General features: G+C 36.2%; 4 protein-coding genes across 5 annotated transcripts in view; 2 read left to right on the top strand and 2 right to left on the bottom strand.

Moving 5' to 3' along the window:
• Positions 1–3,003, top strand: part of LOC106327943 (la-related protein 1C-like) — a 3,743-nt gene extending 740 nt beyond the window's left edge. The window contains exons 2-7 of the mRNA XM_013766265.1: positions 2–352; positions 698–1,208; positions 1,283–1,409; positions 1,504–1,594; positions 2,140–2,211; positions 2,385–3,003. Of these exons, the coding sequence (XP_013621719.1) occupies positions 20–352; positions 698–1,208; positions 1,283–1,409; positions 1,504–1,594; positions 2,140–2,211; positions 2,385–2,633 (1,383 nt within the window). The 5' untranslated portion in view covers positions 2–19 and the 3' untranslated portion in view covers positions 2,634–3,003. The remainder of the gene's footprint in view (position 1; positions 353–697; positions 1,209–1,282; positions 1,410–1,503; positions 1,595–2,139; positions 2,212–2,384) is intronic.
• Positions 3,004–7,546: 4,543 nt separating this feature from the next.
• LOC106330987 (protein FD-like) lies at positions 7,547–9,373 on the top strand. The gene is made up of 4 exons (XM_013769361.1): positions 7,547–7,554; positions 7,694–8,411; positions 8,527–8,604; positions 9,156–9,373. Exons 1-4 carry the CDS (start codon positions 7,547–7,549, stop codon positions 9,225–9,227), a joined length of 876 nt encoding a protein of 291 aa, XP_013624815.1. The 3' UTR covers positions 9,228–9,373.
• Positions 9,374–11,147: 1,774 nt separating this feature from the next.
• LOC106329299 (thaumatin-like protein 1b) lies at positions 11,148–13,372 on the bottom strand. 2 transcript variants are annotated; one of them, XM_013767936.1, is made up of 2 exons: positions 12,455–13,365; positions 11,148–11,607 (listed from the first exon to the last, which is right to left on the bottom strand). In XM_013767936.1, the coding sequence occupies exons 1-2, from the start codon at positions 13,201–13,203 to the stop codon at positions 11,457–11,459; spliced, it is 900 nt and encodes a 299-aa protein (XP_013623390.1). In that variant the 5' UTR covers positions 13,204–13,365; the 3' UTR covers positions 11,148–11,456. The 2 variants fall into 2 exon arrangements, 1 of the variants encoding a protein (XP_013623390.1); XR_001267778.1 differs by lacking the exon at positions 11,148–11,607 and adding an exon at positions 11,646–11,907 and having other exon boundaries at positions 12,388–13,372.
• A 4,953-nt stretch (positions 13,373–18,325) lies between these two features.
• LOC106328611 (probable receptor-like serine/threonine-protein kinase At4g34500) lies at positions 18,326–21,356 on the bottom strand. Its single transcript, XM_013767087.1, has 7 exons — positions 20,671–21,356; positions 19,664–19,768; positions 19,449–19,571; positions 19,195–19,365; positions 18,993–19,122; positions 18,702–18,914; positions 18,326–18,619 (listed from the first exon to the last, which is right to left on the bottom strand). Exons 1-7 carry the CDS (start codon positions 21,204–21,206, stop codon positions 18,548–18,550), a joined length of 1,350 nt encoding a protein of 449 aa, XP_013622541.1. The 5' UTR covers positions 21,207–21,356; the 3' UTR covers positions 18,326–18,547.
• Positions 21,357–22,032: the final 676 nt, after the last annotated feature.

Here is a 22,032-nt window from a genome sequence, read left to right on the forward strand (position 1 = left end):
GCCCCCCCCCCCCCTGATCATGGCCTCCGCCGCTACCACTTCTTCTTCTACGTCTCCTCGTCACGTGAGCAGCCCTACTGCTGCCCAATCACGCCGGCAGGTTTCCTCTCCCTGGACTCAAATCGTCCGCGGCGAATCAGAGCCGCCGACGATCGCCGCCGCTGGGGAAGATAAATCGGAGGGAAATGCCGGGAAGAAACCAGTTTGGAATCGGCCGTCTAATGGGGCTTCCGAGATCGGACCTGTCATGGGAGCTTCGTCGTGGCCAGCTCTTTCTGAGGCATCCAAAGCTCCTTCGAACAAGCCTTCCTCTGATTCAAGTCTCGGCGATGTGCCCTCGTCAGTTTCTCAGGTTTGGTTGATTCTCGTGAGACCTTGGTTGTTGAAAAAAACTTATAAAAATGATATCTTGGTGGAATGATTAACACACTGTGTATTATAGAGATTGGTGAGGCTTCTTGGTGTGTGTGGTGGTCTTTAGCAACCTTTGTAGCTTTCTGTATCTTGCATATTAACGAGTTCCTGTTTGAGATGTTTGTTTCTGTTCAAAGTTCGCTCCTTTTTTTTTTTTGTTTTGTTTTGAACCTGTAATGTGGAAAACGAAATGCTTAGCTTTTATGTTCGCCTTCACTTATGCATGACGACACACTTTATCTTGAGCTAATAATGAAAATGATTCTCTATGTCTTTGATGTAGGGAGCTGCAAGTGCTTCTGCTCCTGCACCGAAGCAAGTCGGCCGTGCAAACAATCCCAACCCAACACCAAACCACTCGCGCCAGAGATCATTTAAGCGGAATGGCGCCTCTGGATCCACTGCTAATGGTACTGCTTCTCAGCCATCATCACATGGTTCACTTGTTGAAGGCACTTCGCACAATCCCTCTCCTAGAGGCCAAAACCAGAATAATGGCTTTGCATCACAACCCCATGGTGGTGCTGACAACCAACGAGACTCGCACAGGAACCAAAATGGTAATCATCACCACCAGAATCATGGTGGCAGGCGCAATCAGGAGCACGGGAATCACAACTGGAATTTCCACAGAACCTTTAATGGGAGAGATGGAAATGCACTATCACCAAGAGGTGCTCCAGCATTTGTAAGATATGCACCACCGCCACCACCACCACCACCACCTGTGCAGGCAATTACTCCTCAGTTTATGGCAGCTCAGTCTTTTGGCAGTCCTGTACCATACCCTCCTGGTGAGACACATTGAAAGATCACTTCTTTTGAATTTCATTTAATATTTTTTCTAACGCTGTCTTCTTCGTTTCAGAATTGGCACCACCGTTTTATCCAGGCATGCCTTTCGTCGCTCCTCTCTCACCTGGTCCAGTGTTCTACCATGTCCAAGATCCTCCTTTAAACATAAAACTACAGAATCAAATACATTATTATTTTAGGTAGTAACTTCGTATTGAATTTCTCGAATTTCTCACTGCTCATTTCTCTTCTGGGAAGGAGTAATTCAGATTAAAATTTTTATTTTTGTTACAGTGAAGAGAATTTGATTAAAGACACCTATCTCCGTGACCAAATGGATGATCAAGGTTTTGCCCCGCTACATGTGATTGCTGGTTTCAGAAAGGTAAATTTCTTTATGGATGTGCTGTCTTGCCTATTGGTCTCATTCACTTTTCCCTGATTATGATATCTAAACAGTGTATCTTATTTCATTTCAAAGTTTATTACTTTCGGGTCACTAGAACTCATTTTGCTTGTCTCAAACTGTGGACTAGGGTGAACTTGTATTCAATCTCGTAAATTTTTAGATACATCTAGTGACTGTTTATATAAAGCTTGGCCATGCATGCACATACTTTCAGAAAATGGGATCTGTTGTTAAGACAGGTGATATATGTTACCAGTTGATGAATTTATTCATATGTTAAGAAATTCGATTATGAATATATTTCTTTTGCTCCCGTGTGATGTGTTATATAATGTTAAACTTGAAAATGTATGACTAATTCACTGCGTACTTGGCTTTATCTCATCAATATTCATTGCTTTTGTTTTTCCTTCTCTTAATCCTAGCTACTATACATTTTGTTGCTTAATACCATATCCAGATTATTTGTATTATTCTCTGTGACTTTTAGCTATCTGTGCTGCTTCTTTCTTCTCCTTCAGGTTGCGGAACTTACAGATAGCATCCAGCAAATAGTGGAGGCTCTACAAGGTTCACCTTTTGTTGAAGTGCAGGTATTTTCTTGTCTATGTGACCTTTAGTGTTATCTGTTTTGAAGCTGAATGTATAAATTCATTGTTATATGTTCCTCCAAAGGCATATATGGCATTGGCATTTGCTTTCCTTCTTGTGTGCTTTGAAAACTTATGCCTTTATTTAATTGCACATGTTTTATTTTCTATGTTAGGGTGACAGAATAAGGAAGCGCCACAATTGGCAACATTGGTTGATTCCAAGCCCTCAATCTGTTGATGCAGTGGCAAGCCGAGTTGGAAATTTATCGATTGGTCAGAGCTCAGCAGAGCCAATTGGTGGTTCAGGTAGTCAGCTGCAACCTCCGGAAGCAGAAAACAAAGCTGTTGCAGATGGTCAGCCACAGTCTTCTGGTGCTAATCCAGTGAGCAACAGGAATGGCTCGGGTGGTGCAAACCGTTGAACCATCACCATGTTTGGAGCTGTTGGTTAGTGTTCGAGATGAAGTATATTGTTTTGTCCTGCCCAAAAATCAGGGAAAAAACAATAATTGAAGAGGAATCCAAAAAGGTAAAGGTAAGGCATAAATCCAAAAAGAGAAAAGAGACTCGTATAAAAAAAAAAAAAAAACAGAGAAAGGATCAAACATTTGTGATTCTTCTAGCTAGCGGAAACTTTTGCCTGTTTATGTTTTTTGGTTTTGGTTTTGATTATTTTTGGATGTTGCTAATAACTTTCTTTAAGTTTATGTTACTTTGTTACTTACAATGGGCATTGACGCTTGCTTATAACCATTGTTATGTTATGGGATTATCGATTGTTGTTTGCCGTAATCTTATGTTATTCTTTTTCTTTCTAGACATTGATTATCGATGGGGAGATTAGTTATGAGAAAAGTCTAAGCAAAGTGGAACTGGATTTTCAGAAGACTCGTGAATCTCTTATTCCTCTGTAAATAAAATGTGTTAGAAAAAGGAGAGCAAGTGTGTCTTTAATTAGTCTCATCTCTAAATGTGTAAAAGGAAAACAACAAGCTATAGAACAAAAGCATGTATCAATCGGTGCTTTGATGTGAATATGATTGAACAAACACGTGCTTCACGCTCTGCTGACGTTGTACTTTTGTGTTATTGTGTAGGGCATGTGTTTTTAATAAATGAGTCGCTTTATGATTAAACAGTTTAGCAACATCATGTGATGTAAAAGAACACTCAATTGCATAATCATAAGTTTGGCATACATCGATTTTAAAATTTCATAAACAAAATTTCAATGGTAATTAACAGAAACAAAAGATTTTCATCATGTGATTCAAAACTATATCACATGTGTGCAAATTCATATTGAGATATTTGGTTTTCCGCATAGTAGTTGTTCATTTTTAGTCTACTTAGGCTGATTTTTCAAATAAACTTTATTAGATTATTGCAGCGAATTAAGTTTTGCGTCCCTACTAATTAGGCCTGGGACTTATTATCCGAGATCCGGATTCGATCCGAGATCCACTCCGGATCCGCTCCGAAAATAGAATATCCGGGATGCCCGGATCCGAATCCGGATAGTAAAATCTTGGATCCGTGCAAACCTAATCCGGATCCGGATATCTTAATTTTTAGGTCCGGATATCCGGATCCGGATCCGTATTTTTAAAATACATTAAAATTTTAAATTTTATTAATATTAATATTTGATATATTAATATTTATACATGAATTAATCTTATAATATTATAATTTAGCTTTTACAATATTATAAACATATATAAATATATTTATAAATATTTAATTTATGTATTATATTAAAAAAAATTGTATTTTTTTAATTTATGTATTATATTAAAAAAAATTAGTATTTTTTGTTAAAAAAAATATTTTTAATTATTTTGACGGATCCGGATCCGGATATCCGCGGATAATATAATATCGAGACGGATATCCGGAAACCACGAATCCGGATCCGGATATTAAATCCACGGATCCGACGGATCCGGATCGGATCCGGATACCCTAAATTTCCCGGATATCCGGATCCGTCCCAGGGCTACTACTAATAACTAGAGACATCTATCCTTCGTAATAAGTGAGAAATGACTTTACTCTAAGATGATCTACTTATCATTCAAAGCCATGCAGACTCTACCTAATATAGTCATCACAATTGGTAACTAAGCAAACACCAACACTTGCATATATCAAAATATGCTTTATGTTCACCTAAATGTGGAAAAAAAAAACTGAAACAACCCAATAATAGGTTCAATGTCACAATCTCCATATTCATAGACTATAAACTCTAATTCACAAAAACATACAAAACATATAGAAAGTTGTCCAAAATTTCTTACCATTTGGAGATGTCAATTCCAACCATCTCCTCTTATCCAACGGTTAGCATTCTTTTAGCTCTTTTTTTTTGTGAAGCAGCATTCTTTTAGGCTTTTAGCTCTTTCTTTTTTTTTCTTCTTTCTTTATTTGATCAAAAGGCTTTTAGCTCTTTCAACTCCAATTTTTGCTTATTGCTACTTTTAATAGTAAATTATTACGACTACTGTGTGCACGTATGGTCTATGGACAACCTACGGGCATGTGATTATTGTACGGACCAGCGACACTATAGAATCCAACGGTCATTCTTATTGTTCGTTGAATTATCATTTGAACATAAATGAAAATCAATAAATACGAATATCATCAGTTCAAATCACTTGTCCTGACTGATTTCGAGTCTATCAACCTTTTTCTCTGCAAGCGAATTTACTTTTGTAAAACCCCTTTACTTCTCTTTTTATCTTATTTAGGGCGCGACTGTATTGTATCATTAGAGTAAAATAAAGTAAGTGGAAATTTATTTCGGCCCATTTTTTCTGATTTTATCCAGTCTAGTGGAAAACATTTCAACTCATTTACTCTGACACAGTGAAAAAAATAGAAGTAAATATTCCTTCAACTTTTGTTGGATGAAAACGGCCATGTTCGTTTACGTGTCGCGCGACCTGCGACCTGCGACTAAGATTACGTTCGTTTACGTATCGCGCGACCTGCGACTTGCGACCTGCGGCTAAACCTGCGACCTGCGACTAAAACTATGCTCGTTTATGTGTCGCGCGACCTGCGATCTGCTACATGCGACCAGTTGCGCGATCAAAATTTTCTTAATTTTTAGTCGCTGTTTTTTCGGGCGACTTGAATGGGAACCCACGACAGGTCGCGCGATCAATCGCGCGACATCAAAACGAACAACAACCTGCGACCTGCGATCAGTCGCAGGTCGCAGGTCGCGCGACACGTAAACGAACATGACCGACATTACTCTGGATTTGACAGTTCTCTTTTCTTCATTTTCTTCTTTTCGTTTCTACTATTTTACTCTACTAATTATCAATCACAATCTTATTTTTGTGTACAATGAAATTACTTTTATAATTATAATTTTGAACCAACTAGAAAGAAACAAGGAATTTTAATTATCTATAGAACTATATATTATATCAAACATCTGTAGATCTCATCTCAACATGTCAAAATGATGATTAAAAAAATTAGACATCAGTTGATATTATGCTGATCTTATTTAATATGATCTTATTCCAAAACTTATTGGTAATAACCACAATTATATTATTATAATCCATAACATATATTGTAATCAATCTTTCATTCGTGAACTAAAAGTACTGATTTTTATTAGTGAAATGAAATCTTTCGTTTCTATATTAGTTTTTTAAAAATCTTTTTTCGGCTTACATTAGTTGCACTTCCTTTTTTGAGCAACTGGCAAGCATGTTTTCCGTTTATATTCATCGTTTTTAACGATATTTAAAGACAGAGAAAGAGATCTGAGAGAGTTTGTGACTGAGCAATATAATGCTGACACCTGTCCAATCCCATGAGACATGACTTGTCACGCTTTCTCCCTCTCATACAACTCACAAGCTCTGCATAGCTCAGATATATATGGGTCCGATATATATACCCAACTTGGAGCTTTCATTTTATTAAAATGTTTTATAATCTGTTGGCTCTAGTATATAATTCCGTTTGTTCAAAAAATACCTTTCCCGATTGACATAGATTTCAAATGTGTGCAACAATTTTTCTTTTTTATAAACGGTCAAAGCAAGTGTTGGTAAACTAAAAGAACAACCACGGTCAATGCATACAAACCAAAGTATCATCAAATATTGAAATTTTAATTAAAAGTCTGTACCATATACAAACCAAACGTATTTAAATAAGTTTAATTATTATCGATTTCAACAGTTGTCTAAACCTTTGTTTTGGCCTAATATCTCTGTGGACAAGCTTATTCATCCTTTGTGTGCTACATTACATGCCCAAATTAGATTATGAAATGAAGTTTCTCGAGTAAGAAAAATGTTCAGAACAATACAAAAGATCGCCGGGTTTCTCAGTTTTCGGCCACAAAACAGTAATTAAAATCGTAATTGTACAGAAATGAATTAGTTTATCTTGTTAAATAGAATCTCAAGAGGAAAAATATATACATTTATAATACTATCAACTTGCAGTAAAGAAAGAAAGAAATTTTTTGCTAGATATGCACTTGGAGACTAAACATAGATACAAGCGGACACATAATTTCGAATACCTAGATAGATCATAATAGAAAGACAATGTTCTCATAGATGCAAGCGGACACATAATTTCGAGTACCTAGATATATCATATAGAAAGACAATGTTCTCATGGTTTTAACTTTTAAAATATGTAAGTTTTTATAAAATATGTAACTTTTAAAATAGGTATGTTTCGCGTGTATAGCATCCATACTTCACTGAGTGACTCCCATGTTGCTCAACCTCTTCTTTCCTTTGCAGGTGAGCACGACAAGTAGTCGGATATCTGAACGGTTTGGTGTCTTGAGATAATGGTATATATTTTGATTTTAATTAATGATTTGTTCGAGTTTTACAATCGATTTATTTGACATATTTTATAATTCAGTTTAAAAATGTATTTCTTTCGGATTAATTTTATTAAATGTTTTAATATTTTATTCGGTTCTGAATAACCCGGTTTAATTCAATATTTCACCCGTAGTAACACGTCGTTCTCGAGAGAAAGGAGGAGACGGATGTTACAGTTTTTATAATATGCAATTGTGATCAGAAGAAGAATAAAGCAAGAAAGAAATAAGTAAACACTTGAAAGTTGAACGTGATTCAAAAGGACGCGATCTTTTAAAAAGTGAGATTAAACAAAAGTTTTAATTATTTGCCTGTATTTTTCAAGCATCTCTTCCCCACCCACTCTTTACATTAAGGATCATGACAATAGTTTACTAACTTCACTTTGAAATTATCAACATTTTTATCTTTATAAAAAATCTTCAAAATTAGATCAAAACATTAGATACATGGTTATGTAATTTTTCTTCCTCGTTAAACATTTTTTTGTTTGAATAGTTTCCATCTCGCTGTCTCTTCTTCTAGACCCCAACCATCATTCCAGAAATGACTGGTGAAAGTGAAGAAGCTCTCTAGTCTCTTTCTCTCTCTCCAAGACAATTAACACCAAAGCCTAAAGTTGTGTTTATTAGTTCTCTTTTCCTATGCTTTCTCAACAAAGTTCCTTCCATCCAATTAACATCAAAGAAACCAAACCATAGAGTCTCTGCTCCAAACAAGAACAAGATTCTCAACAAAGTTCCTTCCATTTCATCCTCATCATCTCCTTCACACTCTCAAGTCCAGAAGAGATCTCTAATCACCATGGAAGAAGTTTGGAAAGACATCAACCTCGCTTCCATCCACCACCTTAACCACCACAGCCAACATCCACAACACAACCATGAGCCAAGGTTCAGGAGCCATAACCACCAAAACCAAAACCCTAACTCCATCTTCCTAGATTTTCTCAACAGACCTTTGAACCAGGAACCAACCATACCCACAAGCCTCAGTGGCGATGCCACCACCGTCACTGCTCTCTTCGGCAGCTCTCCTTTGGCACCTCCTGCAACTGTTCTGAGCTTGAATTCCAGTGCCTGCTTCGAGTTTCTTGATAACCAAGATCCTCTTGTTACCTCTAACTCCAATCTGCATAGCCACAATCACCTCACAAACGTTCGTTCGTCGGACACCCCTTTTGAGGCTCTGGTTACATCCACTTGTTTTGGTAAGAAAAGAGGCCAAGAGTCTAATGAAGGTTCAGGGAATAGACATCACAAGCGTATGATCAAGAACAGAGAATCTGCTGCTCGTTCAAGAGCGAGGAAACAGGAATGTGCCTCTCCTCTCCTCCTCAGCTAACCTTCTACTTGAAAAAGAGATATGGCTTTGCCCTCACAATGAAATGATCTAAAAAAGGTTTTTCGATTTTGATTCTCATTTGCAGGCTTATACAGACGAGTTAGAGCTTAAAGTTGCTCACCTGAAAGCAGAAAATGCAAGACTAAAGAGACAACAAGATCAGGTTAAACAAGAGAGAGAAGTTCTTACACCATCTCCAATCTCCAACCCGCCTTTACTTTTATCTCTATATTTTTCTCTAAAACATAGAAATCTATTATAAAGGTGAAAATGTTCCAAACTATGCTTCTATAATAAAGTTATTCTACTTAGATATGTTATTTTCAACTCTAAATATATATATTTTCAACTCTAAATATACATGCAAAAAGTAACTTTCTTCTATATTTTCCTATAAAATAGAAAAACTCTATTATAAAGACATCGAAGCATTTTCATCTCTATATTAGAGATCTCTATTTTATAGGAAATTATAGAAGCGTACCTTGGAGAGATGGTCTTACTGTATTTCTATTTATTTCCCCATATGTAGAACTCATAATAATATTCCCCATATGTAGAACTCATAATAATAGTTCAAATCCTTACAGATAAAAGTAAATAGACATCCTCTGCATTACTTGAACTATCTTTGTTTTACACACGTTTTTATCCAATGAAAGTTTGAGAGTTAAGATTCTGATATTTAAGTTCTTTGTATGTGTGTTTGTGCAGTTAAAAAAGGCGGCAGCAAATCAGCAACCCAAAAAGAACACACTTCAAAGGTCTTCCTCAGCTCTATTTTGAGAAATCTACAAGTCCTTTCTCTTTTGGGGATTGAGAGTCTTTCATGAAGAAGTGAAAAAATAGAAAAGTTTGTACCTCTTTTTATTAGCTATAAGTATCAGTAAGCTAGATTTGTAAACCTAAGATATTGCAGGGTAAAGAAGTTGGTAAAAAAAAATGAAAAAAAAAACAGAAAGAGGAAAGGATCTTTCCATCTCCTAAGGCATAGGAACACCTGTCTTGGGCCTCTCTCCTCTTGTTCTGTCATTTTCTCATGTACTAACTTGTATTTTTGTAGTAATGCTACTTCCTCTTCTAATTTTAGTTTGAAATTTTTACAAATATTATGTTTTACTGCTTAACCAATTTGGTTCTCAAAAGAAGCAAAAGGTTCAAGTGGACCAATAGACAAAACAGTGTTTTTTTTTTGTTGATAAACCCTATCGGCCACTTAGATGATGACTATTCCAAAGAAAAGTGAGAATGGGACCAACCTACCACTGAACATTTATGTTTCTCCCTGCCCCCATTATCACAGAAAGGTCCTTTCCTTTGGCTGGCTACCATATACGCCAACAGCTTGCACTATGAAATCGGAACCTCCAAGCCAATGGGAATTAAAATCAGCCCACTTTTTGGTTGGTCAAGAGAGAACATGATAGTGTTAGTTATGTTCTGGTCACCCCCACGTGTTACTTATTCTTTTTTTTCTATACCAGTCATCATCAAACACTAGGTGTGTTCGCATGGATTTGGTTTATCAAGAGATTAGTTTTATCCCTCTTTTGCTACACTAGTCACCATCAAAACATTGTGTTTGTCCAATAAGATTATTCTTGATCCACTTTTGGTTGTTGATGTTTTGCTGTGTGTTCTTTCAAGCAACCAAAGGTGGACATAAAGAGCTAATATAGTGTGGCATTAAGATAGAGAATAAACATTACCAAAAGTAGGACTGACTAGAATCTATCCCTCACAGTATATGGTAATACTTAGAGCCTCTCAAATAGGCATCCAATACTTTTAAATCATACTTTTTTAGTTTCATTCCAGTCAATTAGAATCCTAGACTCAAATAGGCATCCAATACATTTGAAAGGATATAAGACCAAGCAAATAATGAGTTTCTTGGCCTCCACGAAAGCTATTGCAGATCCAAGCTTTCTTTTAATCAGACGCATCACAACTCAGACAAGATAATAGTCAGACAGAGTATCTTACCGTGGGAAAGGTGTTGCTGGTGTAAGAAATGAGCAAGCACGTTTTACCGACAGCTCCATCACCAACGGTAACACACTTTATGAACCTTGAAGCGCTCATTGCCTCCACAAGCTTTTCTCTACTCTTCTCCACCAATACAAACAACCTCACATCTACGCCTGAGGAACCAAGAGAACCCCCACAATATGACTTAGAATCATCTACCATTACATTCAGCTGACCATCTCCGCCACAACCAAAACCTTAGAAATGAAAAAAATGTGGAAACCCTAAAAGGAAATCAGACGTGACCAAGAAGAAAGAATATGAATGTTGTTGTTAACGCACGTGAGGACGATGAACTGGATCGAGAGAAACACTTAGAGACAGTAAGTAGAGACAGTGATGTCCGCAAATAATTAAGCGCTCTCTTAATGGAATCATCTCTACCATCAACCTTCCCGATTGTTTTACTTCATTTCTCTTTTTACATTCTTTTTTTACTTTTTGTAACACTCTGTTTACATTCTTCTGTTCTGTTTTTTTTTTAATATAACGTTTCTATGTTCAAAAATACTAATTCGTTAAATTGAAAATCCAAAAATTAACGTAACTCTTTATTTGTCCAATAAAGATTCCAGCACACAATTTAATCCAACAAATACAAGATAGATTATTATGAACGAATCTACTTTTTATATCTAGAAAACGTAAAAGTCAACTAAAAAGGAACTAAGCGAATTACCAATCAACTAATTCTGCAATCAAAACTATTATATGTCTCCTACATAACACCGTAAAGGCCACCAACATGTCTAAACAAATTACGTAGCAACTAATAAGTAATAACTATACTATATAACTACTCAATCTAAAACAAATTGATCCTTAGCACTTTAGGACCACACACAAGCTTAGCCGTTCTAAAAATAATCATCTCGGACTAATTAACACTTTCTTCTGATCATCTTAATTTGGTTGATGATCTGTTCTTAATTTCTCTTAGATGAATCGAATGATGCTGTTATTAAAATCAGATCCGCACGGCTTTCACCAAAGGCGTTGAACCGCCCTAAACGCGACAACCAAAACACCAATCGAAGACACCGTAGTAGAGAGAGTTGGGGACGCGTTTGGAGATGCAGCAGAGTAGCTTACGGCTTCGGTCTCAAGTCCTCCTCCCTTCGTTGCACTCTTCACACTACAAAATTACACAGGCGATGCATCTATTTAAAATAACGTTTATATAATGTTCAAAGAAAATAACCTTATATAATTACTTGCGAGTTGTGTGATATGAACAAAAGAGCCGTGTCGGACCACACATGGGCACCGACGTTTGTAAAAAAAAAAAACACGGTCCATTATGAAAACATTAAAAAGCATGTGTCATGATTTTTATACGGTGATTTGACCTCTTCCATTTTTCAAAACGTTACAAAAAAAGTGAAATTATTCATCTCAAACATAATCATTTGTACTCAAATATTCTAATTCATGTGTTCCGCTACCTCTTCGGAAACGCGCTAGACGCTAATCGGACGGTCGGGTTAGACCTAGCGCTAGTCGGACGGTCGGGTTGGACCTAGCGCCTAAAGAGAAAATCGGTAATTAATCGAAAATTATGCGGAACGAAATTTTTAGATAGTTTACTATGTTATAAAACAAGTTAATCTTTAATTGTGTATAACATTAATACATTTTCATGTTTAAAATTGTATAAAATACACAAACAGAATATATAAACTTAATATAGGGTAATTTTCATCAAAATTATGTATATAAATGATATTTATAAAATTTTAGATCAAATAAACAAATAAAAATATTATTAAAAAAAAAAAAATCAGGCGGCCGCCTACGCGGCCATTTAGGCGTCTAGACAGAAAAAATCGGATATCTAATTTTTTAAACCGATTTGGCATAAATCGAGGCGGAAAAACGACGCGTATCGCTTAGACTACCGATTTTTAGAATGGGGGTTCCACTTGATGATTTGAAGATAAGCATAACTTCTTGTAATGAGTAATGAAAATAAATATTATTACCTTGGGTTAGGAGAAGGACAGAAAGTGATGACGTAATCAGCTCCGCCGCAAGTGAAAGTGCTAGTTCCGTCGTCGTAAGCGTAACTATAAGCTCTCGGACACGCGTTTTTGAAGAACAGCGAGTATTCGCTTGGCTTACACGTGTCCGGCGTTCCAAACGCGCCGCTACAGCAATACTCCGGCGTCCCAAACGCCTCACAAGCGCTTTTGCAAGCTACTCCTTCAGTCCCCGTCGTCGCCACTTTCAGCTGCGCAGGACACGGGCCGTTGAGCTCCGCAACGCAGCCAGTGGTGGTGCAGTTTCCGGAGACGCCGCCTTGTGGGACGATCGTCATAGGAATGTTGTATCCGTCGACGAGACTGACGTCGTAGAAGTCGAGACCACCGGCTCCGTTTAAGGTAAATTCAGCTAGCGTCGCCGGAGGTGCGGCGCCGGAACCTGAGCATTCCACGGCGGATGAGCCGCAGTCGCCGGTGACGCAAGTGAATTTTCCGGTGGCTGCGTCTTGTGTGCAGAGAGTACGGCCCCAAATACGGCCGGACCAAGCGGCGGGGATTGGGATGACGCGTGTTTCAGTCGGGTTTAAAGAGAACCCGGTGGTGGGTAAAGGAGCGGTTCCGGCGCCGGAGAGAAGGCCAGGCCAGACAGTGTAGCTGCACTGGTTAATGACGGTGAAAGTAGTGGAGGAAACGCCATAGATGAAAACAAGAAGTAGAAAAAGAAAGAGAGAGTTTTGCGATTGACCCATTAGAGCAGAGAGTCACCAGAATCTAAATATATGAACTTTTTTTTTGTTTTGTGTGTCGCCGAAGATGAATTTTCCGGTGACTCTGTTTCTGCTGTGGTGAGAGATGTTTGAAGGGTGTAAATATATATGGAAAGAAAAAAGAATATAGAAACTAGAGTGAAAAAGAGAATGGAGATAAATTGGTTTTGGGGATTGAATCTTTGGAAGGACAAATCTTCAAAATAGCACATTTCTAAGTTTATATCATAAAAATAACACTCAAAAACTAAAATGACCAAAATAGCACCTTTTTAAGTTTATCCTTTGAAAATTTTAATTTTTTTTATTTTTCAAAATTTGAAATCTTATCCCCAAAACCTCATTTCTCAACTCTAAACCTTAAACCCTAAACTCTAAACCCTAAACCCTAAACCATAAACCCTAAACCCTAAACCCTAAACCCTAAACCCTAAACCCTAAATCCTAAACTCCACCTTTTAACTCTAAACCCTAAGTTTGTGACTTTTGATAAAAATATTAAGTGCTATTTTTGTGACTTTTGACTTTGAATGCTAGTTTGAGAACAAAAACTTAATTTAATGCTATTTTTGTCTTTTTCTCTTTTTTTAAAGGGCTTAAGATTTTTTTTTAGAAAGGTCGGTTTTCACGTGAGCCCATGCCGCCTTTGTCTATGTTAGTCGGCCATTGTGCCGTACAAGGTCACGTTATTATTCTTTTTGTACATAAAATATGTAAGAAAATTTTGTTTGAATCATAGGAAATAATATTATTATAGTGCTCGTAATTGTTTATACGTATGATTCGTGCAGTATGCCAATATGGGTTGCACATGGATATGAATTATGATCAGTCTTGATGTCGGTGATCTACATAGAGCTTGTCCCTTTTGATTATTTATATATACGTAACTATATTCACCGATCCATTACAGATTTTTGTTTTTTTTTTCATAATATGATAGGGGCATAGGGAAATAGTCGCAATACCCCATGGCCATAACTTGTTGGTTTGGTAGGTTGACCCATCACTAACGCAGACAAAAAAATTTGTTCACCACTAACGTAGACTAATGACCATGTATGTACATGTGTAGTACGTCGTTTGTATGTCGCGGGGAGAGAATTTTCCGGTAAGGAAAATTTCAGTGAAATAGCTATTTTCACAAAAGAATTGAATTATATTAAAACATAAACGTATTGGATGAAAGAGGCGGTGAGCAGAAAAATGCTGAAAGAGAAGTCGTAGTGTATGATGCATCCTTAGATTCTTCTGCCCTCTTCTCTCTTCCAAAGGACGGGTCTTAAGAGTATGAGTATCTACTATCCACCCAAGTTGTGTTGTGTTGTGTTGTGTCGTGTCACTATTAATTATTATAATTATGTCAAGATGACAAAATAAACATATATAGTGAATGATTTTGATTTTTCTTGAGTAGTTTTAGTATTCAAATTGGAATGTAGAATAAAAGGTTCAGGAGAGGAATACAAATTTTATTTTATTTATTGAGTTATTATGGGAAAGAGACATAGTGGCTAACGTTGGATATGGATTTAGTAAGATTGCTTTACTAACAAACGAGAAGGTGTTGGGTCAACGACATTCGAAGCTTTAGCTGTGTGCGATGTGGAGATATATCAACACGGTTGGTTCATGCTTCTTTCATTGTTACAAGTTATTTATGTTTATATACAACTTGGATTAGGTGCTATGTATGTATGTTTCTTTCAATAGTAACTTACTCAATTCCTAAAACATTCATATGCCGATTATGGCCTTGATCGTTGTTTGCATTTGCACTTACTTTTACGTTTGGTTTGATATTTGCTTCAGATGTACCTAAAACTACAAGTCTACAACATTTGTGTTACAAAATTAAAAAAAAAGTCTACAACATTTAATTATTAGAGGTTATGAAACCGGTTTCATGTTATCGGTAACATATTCCGGTTATGTTATCTTGGTTATAAGTTTCGGTTTAAATAGGTTTAGTTTTTATGGTTTATGTTTAGATCCTTTGTGTTCAAAACAATTGCTCACTCTTTAGCAACCCTAGAATCTGAAATGGTGTCAGAGCAAAAATTCTCCAATTTTTCATTCATAATCCGCCTAATGTTTTTTCAAATTTTTGTTAGTTTTTAGTCTCATTTGATTAACCATTTATTACAACCTTTACTTAACAAAACTTAACCATCTTTAACATGTTCTCCTTTTGTGAAAACTATTCAAATGTCATCAACATTTGATCCCGAACCCCAAAGTTCTCTTATAAACCAACAATTATTCCAAGAGACATCTAAAATGGCAATGGAACCTTAAATAAATAATTGATAAATACGATGTGAGAGCAATAGGAGGGTTTTGGTATATCGGTTCCAATCATCCAACGAGATGTTTAACCTAATCAAGTTTTTATACATGTGTCTTACTATAATCTTACCAATGATAATTCTTTTTTCTTAACAATGATAATACTTGATTGTGTGGCTTTATATGGACAGGAAAAGGTGAACAACCAAACTTGGGCTTCCAGCTACTTCCATTAAATTCGTCATCAATCTTTATTAGATTTTGCTAATAATGATTGTAACTTTAAACTAGATTAAATAAATAGAAATTCTAAAAAATGACAGAGAGATTCTCTAAATGGCTGGTGGTGGTGTAAAACAGATAACAATATCAACATATCAGAATGGGATCATTCCTTAAACTCGTTCAGTACTAGACTCTGTCTAAGAAACTATATTCTATGTACATGTATATTTTGTTATACTTGTTTGAATGACATCATTTCCGATTGTGGAATGTAAAACAACAGATTCTAAGATGGTAAGGAGAAATAGGCGTGATGAAACAAAGAGACATAATCAATTTATTCCTCAGTACAAAACAACTCTATTTTAGTTATTGAATTGTGATTTGTGCAATTCTAGTTTGTATACAATGTTGTATTTTTATAATACAAAATTTAGAGTATTACAATTTTAATTTAAAATAAAAAAGTTGAGAAAATAGCTATTTAACAGCTTAGGAGAGTTTTTGAACACTGAAATGTTTTTGAAATTTATATTGTTAAGATGTGACTGAATAAATTATATTGGGCCCAAGAGACTTTGCATTCTTTTGGGTAAGGCTAGTTGGGTTTTCTTCAAGTGTGTTGTGACATCGAATGTTAAAACCAACTTATTTATTTCTGCGCCATGATTCATATTATATATTGAGATTCTAAAAAAGACTATTACAGAAATCTGATTAAATTACGTTTATGATTTGATTACATAAATGTTCTCTTCTTAAATGTACTCTAGTGTTATAGGCTTTTAGTTATAATCAAGAATGATTGTAAGTAGTATTCCTCCTTGGTAAAGTATCATCTTATATATTAAAACAGAAGTCACAACCTTGATTCATGTGTGATTTTCTTAAAAATAGATCCTCATTAGAAATCAGTTATCATTCATTTATTACTAATAACATGGTTTAATAATATATCACAACTAATATAACCATAACTCCTACAAAACCGGAATGGTAAACATGACCAATTTTTAATCATTACTAAATGTAAAATCAATTTATAGATAGCTAGGATGTAAACCATTATCAAACCAGTATGTGGACCAATACATTATCCTATTGTTATTATTCTGAACATGCAATATAAATCAAATTTCGACTAACCCCTTAAATGGGTTTTCTAGGATTGGTAAGGAACCCTAAAATGTCAGTCTCCTATTCGCCCACCCCTTAATGTCTCTCCATTCTCTGTTGATTGATTTTGGAAACGACGAGTGGTTTCCGAGATGTTTATTCGTCGAGTGGGTCTGTGAATGTGATGATCGGAGTATCACCACCAGCCGAAGAAGGAGACGACAACGCCGCCGAAGAAGGAGACGACAACGCCGCCGGCACCGCTCTATCGTCGGAGGATTCTTATTCTCCCAACAAGTCAGTGAGAGTAGCAGAGCTCGACTTAGCTCTGGGTCTTAGCATTGGTAGGAATCACTCAAAGGTTCGGTCTTTTTTTCATCTTTGGCTTCCTCGTCTTCTTCTCTGACGAGGACTTTATATGTATATGATTTGTCTCAGATTTGATTTTTTTAGACCTCTTTGTATGGTGAGATTGAGTTAATCAAATCATATAGATAGATAATATGCAATGTTTTGAATTATACTTGTGATCACATTTTTAATGTTGCAATGTGTCTTTTGGTAATGGGGTTATAAACGGAGTTTTCCACACACATTCTTATGTAACAACAAGTCAGTTCTTTAATTTCATTTTTATTTTTTTACTTTCGTGGTGGATCGGTTCTGATTGATCAAATTTGTAGGATGCAAGGTAATTAGTGGAATCAAACATCATTTTCCTTGCTTGTTTTCTTCGGGTAATTAGTGTAATCAATCAGTGATCAAGCTGTGGGCTGGAGCCAGGGAACCCACTCTCTGTCAGAAACGAATTCACCATCATCAAAGCATCCCTGTTCCATTTCATTTGGGAAGAGGTTAGTATAATTTTCTTTTAAGAGAATGTAGGTATCAATTAGGTTTGGAATTAAATGGAATTTAGTGTTATGGTTTGTGTTAGTTGCGGTGAAGTGATTGGCATTAGTTTGAGTTGCGGTGAAGTGATTGCCATTAGTTTGTATCGTGTCTGAGTTAATGCTTTGTCGAGTCTGTAACATTGTGATCTTTCTCATTAAGTTTTATATGAAATTGTTTTGTCTTCTATGTAATAACATTGTGATCTTTCTCACTGTCTGCTCATGTTTCATATCTTTCATAATGTATCGAGTGGTGAGTCACCATAGAGTTCATATCTTTAACATATCTTTCATCTTTCTTAGAAAATGTTTTGTACAACTAAAAAAAAAAAAAATTTAAGAACCTCAATGAGGTTCTTCCATTGGAGGATAAAAAAATTAATTAGTCTAACAAGTGTTTTTAACTGTACAAATCACCAAAAAAACTACTAATTTATTCATGAGAGCCCATTAGAGTCTCTTACCAATAGACTTGCTCTTATTAATCTGAATACCTAAACAATTTACAATTTGGTTTTGTTTGCTCACTGGTTCGATATAATCTTTAGGTCTACTTGTCTTCAATTCTTCATGTGGCCAAGAAAAGCAAAAGATAAGAAATGCTCTATGGTGTTCACCATGTGTCCATGTATAATACATATATGATATATATTTACATATAACAAGCCTTAGAACTTGAACTCCACTCTCATGTATCTAATTTCACTTTTGCTTTCAACTCGAATCAATCTAAGCAATACTCAAATATAGAATATAGAATAAACGTGGAAACATCTATCAATATGGTTGTGTAGCCAATAGCATCAACTCTCGAGTGGTCTCCCAGAAACACCGTGATGATGAGCATTCTTGTTTGTCTGGACTGATCTGTGTTCCTGTGATAAATAAGAGGAAATAAACATACAAATCTCAATAAACATGTTAGAGAGGTAATCTCTTTTAGCTTTTGACACTTACAGGACGGAAAGGGAAATCGTCAGCTTCAAGCATGTGAATGATTTGTCCCATCTTTGGACGTTTGCTAGCATCAAGGTCTATGCAACGCAAACATACAAGCAACGCTCTTTTCAAAGCTCTTGGATGAGGATGTGGATTCTTGATTTTAGGGTCTATGATTTCTTCTCCACGCCTGCTTGCAACCATTCCTTTGAACCAATCCACTAAGTTCATCTGAAATTTTTTTTCACAAATAAACAAACAGTTACATATTATGTTCTTCTGAGGAAAAAAATGTTAGTATGAGCTTACCTCTCCAGGTGGTCTAGAATAATCGACTGGGCTCCTTCCTGTTATAATCTCCATGAGCAGAACACCGAAACTGTAGACATCACTACACTCATTAAGCATGCCCGTACTTGCATACTCCGGTGAAACATATCTGCACGAGCAAAATTTACAAGTTCAGTAACTTCTTGTAAGCTTAAAGATGTCAAGAAATCAATTTGCTCACCCAAAAGTTCCCATCACACGAGTTGTCACATAACTCGTTTCAGATCCTAATAACTTGGCCAAACCGAAATCAGACACCTTCGGGTTCCACTTCTTATCGAGCAAGATGTTACTAGACTTCACATCACGGTGCACAACCTTCGGTTCAAGCCCTTCATGTAAATAGGCTAATCTGTTCATCAAAAGCCAAGGTTTAATAAAAATGCCAATCGATAGCTAGAATATGTATTGACAAGAAGAAGAAACTGCACGCACCCTTTAGCTGTTCCAATGGCAATCTTCATCCGAATATCCCATGTGAGAGGACTCACTGGACCTACATCACCATGCAGCCACTGCTCCAAGTTTCCGTTATCAATATATTCATACACAAGCATCCTAATCAAGAAAAAAGAAATAAACTTAAGTTTTGTTATAACAAAAATTAATTCGAGTTTACTAATTTATTTTGAATTTGTTTTTTAGGCAACCTTTGAGCAGTGTCGGCACAATAACCCATCAGACCAACCAAGTTCTTATGTCTTACTTTCCCAATTGCTTCCACCTCAACTTTAAACTCTTTCTCTGCCTGACCCCTGAAGAAAACAATGTTTTACCATCATTTGCCAATATTATTTTTTACTTTGAACAGCCATTTACCAGATTCATTTATTATATCTAAATCTCAGCTTGTTGACAAAACAAATACAATGAGAGTAAAAAAGAAGATAGGTGGTTGTGCTGCAAAACCAACAACCTGACTCTGCCAAACCTAACAACCAATATAAATAGATTTCTACAATCTTGCTACCTAAATAGAAGATTTATCCATATTTTATTAATTATAAAATAAGTTGGAACAATGAAGTGACCAAACACAGAAAGCAAACTTAGCAGATTCTTTTCAGGCTATTTGATTCACTGGTATCTCATTTTCCAGCTAGTTTTATATACTAGTAAGACCATCTCATCACCTAAAGGTAAACAACTAAAACAAAAGAGAAGATAAAGACCAAAAACAAAAGGAAAAGATTAAAGAAAAAATTAATAGAGAATAAAGAACAAAGCACAACTAATTAAATAATTAGTGTTTACTTTTGTTTAGTTTCACTAAACATTACCTAGAAAACAGCAATATACAGTTCAATGGTAGCAAAAGAATGTCGATAATGCTTACAACTTAATAATTTCATTTGATATATTAAAGTCAAAATCTCAAATAACTAATGCGGAGAAAATGTGTTTTTTCTAAACAAAACACTTGTCGGAAGAAAATATAAAATAATATTTTCAAAAGCTTATTAAATCAAAGTACCGATGGAGCCTTGACCCCAGAATTACGGAGTCCGTGAAACGGAGTAAATGAGAATTGTCAGAACAAGCAATAATATTTAATACATACTCGAATAAAGATCTAAATTTTTCAAATAAATCTAATTTATCAACAAAATGATCTAATCTAATCTGAAGATTAGTAACAACATTTTCGAAAACTTACTTGTTGTTAAGTAGATTCTTTACTGCAGCGACCGAACCGTCGGGAAAATCAGCTCTATAAACGACGCCGTATCCTCCTTCTCCGATCACGTTCTCATCGGAGAAGCCACGCGTCGCAATCTCCAGATCTTTCAAGCAGTACCATCTTCCCCATCCCATCACCTCGGAACCTACGTCGCCGCCGCTCGAAGCCACCGACATATCATCGAACCCGCCGCTCGCTTCCTTGCTCGTCGCTTCGGCGACCACAACGACTTCGTTTTCGATTTTCCTCATCGACTCGTCGCAGTTCAGATACTTTCCGACCGTCTTGATCTCCGTTGTCTCCTTAGAGACCAGAGGGATGGATCCGGAGCTGTGTTTCACGCGCATTCTACGCGCGCGTGAGACTCGATTCAGGCAGACGAAGAGGAAGATCAAGAGCGAGATCAGCAGTAGGAAGACGGAACATATCGCGACGACTAAGTAGAGGTTTAGGCCGAAGATGGTGGATTTAGTCGAGAACTTGTGGGAACCCGAGTCGCTAGAACCAGACATGGCGAGAATGGGTCTTGTTATTAGAATTGTTTTCTGGAAGAAGAAATAAAAAAAGAAAGAACGTTGGGGGCAGAAGAGGATAGCTTTCACGAAAACGTTGCAAAGTGATTTAGACAAGACGACCGCAACGGGTAGTAAAAGCGAGTGTTCTATTAAGACATGGGATTATCGTTTTATTACGAGAATGCCACACGACTATGCGTAAGCTAAATATCTCGACGCTCAAGGAGTATACGTAACAAAATACAGTACGCGAGTGTTTTACAACTTACGCATGTAATATTTGTTTATTTGTCTTTCGTATTTGTTTTTCGTAACACTGTAATCTTTATTCGTATTTTAATAGCTGGATTCCATTAAATCGTTAATTGTACGCCGTTCCTAATCAAAATCGATTAATTAATGTTTTAGAGTTATAATGTTTGGTGCTCCGACCTATATTATTGGACAATAATACCAGTATTTTTTCTTAGGGATCTTAAAAGAATAGAGCTGTTTTTAAATATACTTTCGTGAAGTATCTCGAGAAAAGATAAGCCCATTTCCCAAGAATGAAAAATGTTATATCTCGTTGTAATGGGCCGAGTCCATGCAATATAATAATAAACTGCAGAACAAAATTTGTGTGTCAACGAAAGAATTGGGCCTAACCCAAGCCCATTTTCACGTAATGAAGATTCCTTTTGTTTCCTAAATCGATATGCAAGCTTGAAATTTGAACTGGTACTTTCGTAACAAGAAAGCAATGTTGATCCCTGATTTGTTGTGTTAGGATTGGTGGATCCGCGGTTCTGCTCTCGAACAAGTGAGCCCAGTAAAATTGGGG

The sequence above is a fragment of the Brassica oleracea genome, chromosome C3 (genome assembly GCF_000695525.1).
Source record: "Brassica oleracea var. oleracea cultivar TO1000 chromosome C3, BOL, whole genome shotgun sequence".
In the NCBI taxonomy this organism is placed as follows: Eukaryota; Viridiplantae; Streptophyta; class Magnoliopsida; order Brassicales; family Brassicaceae; genus Brassica; species Brassica oleracea.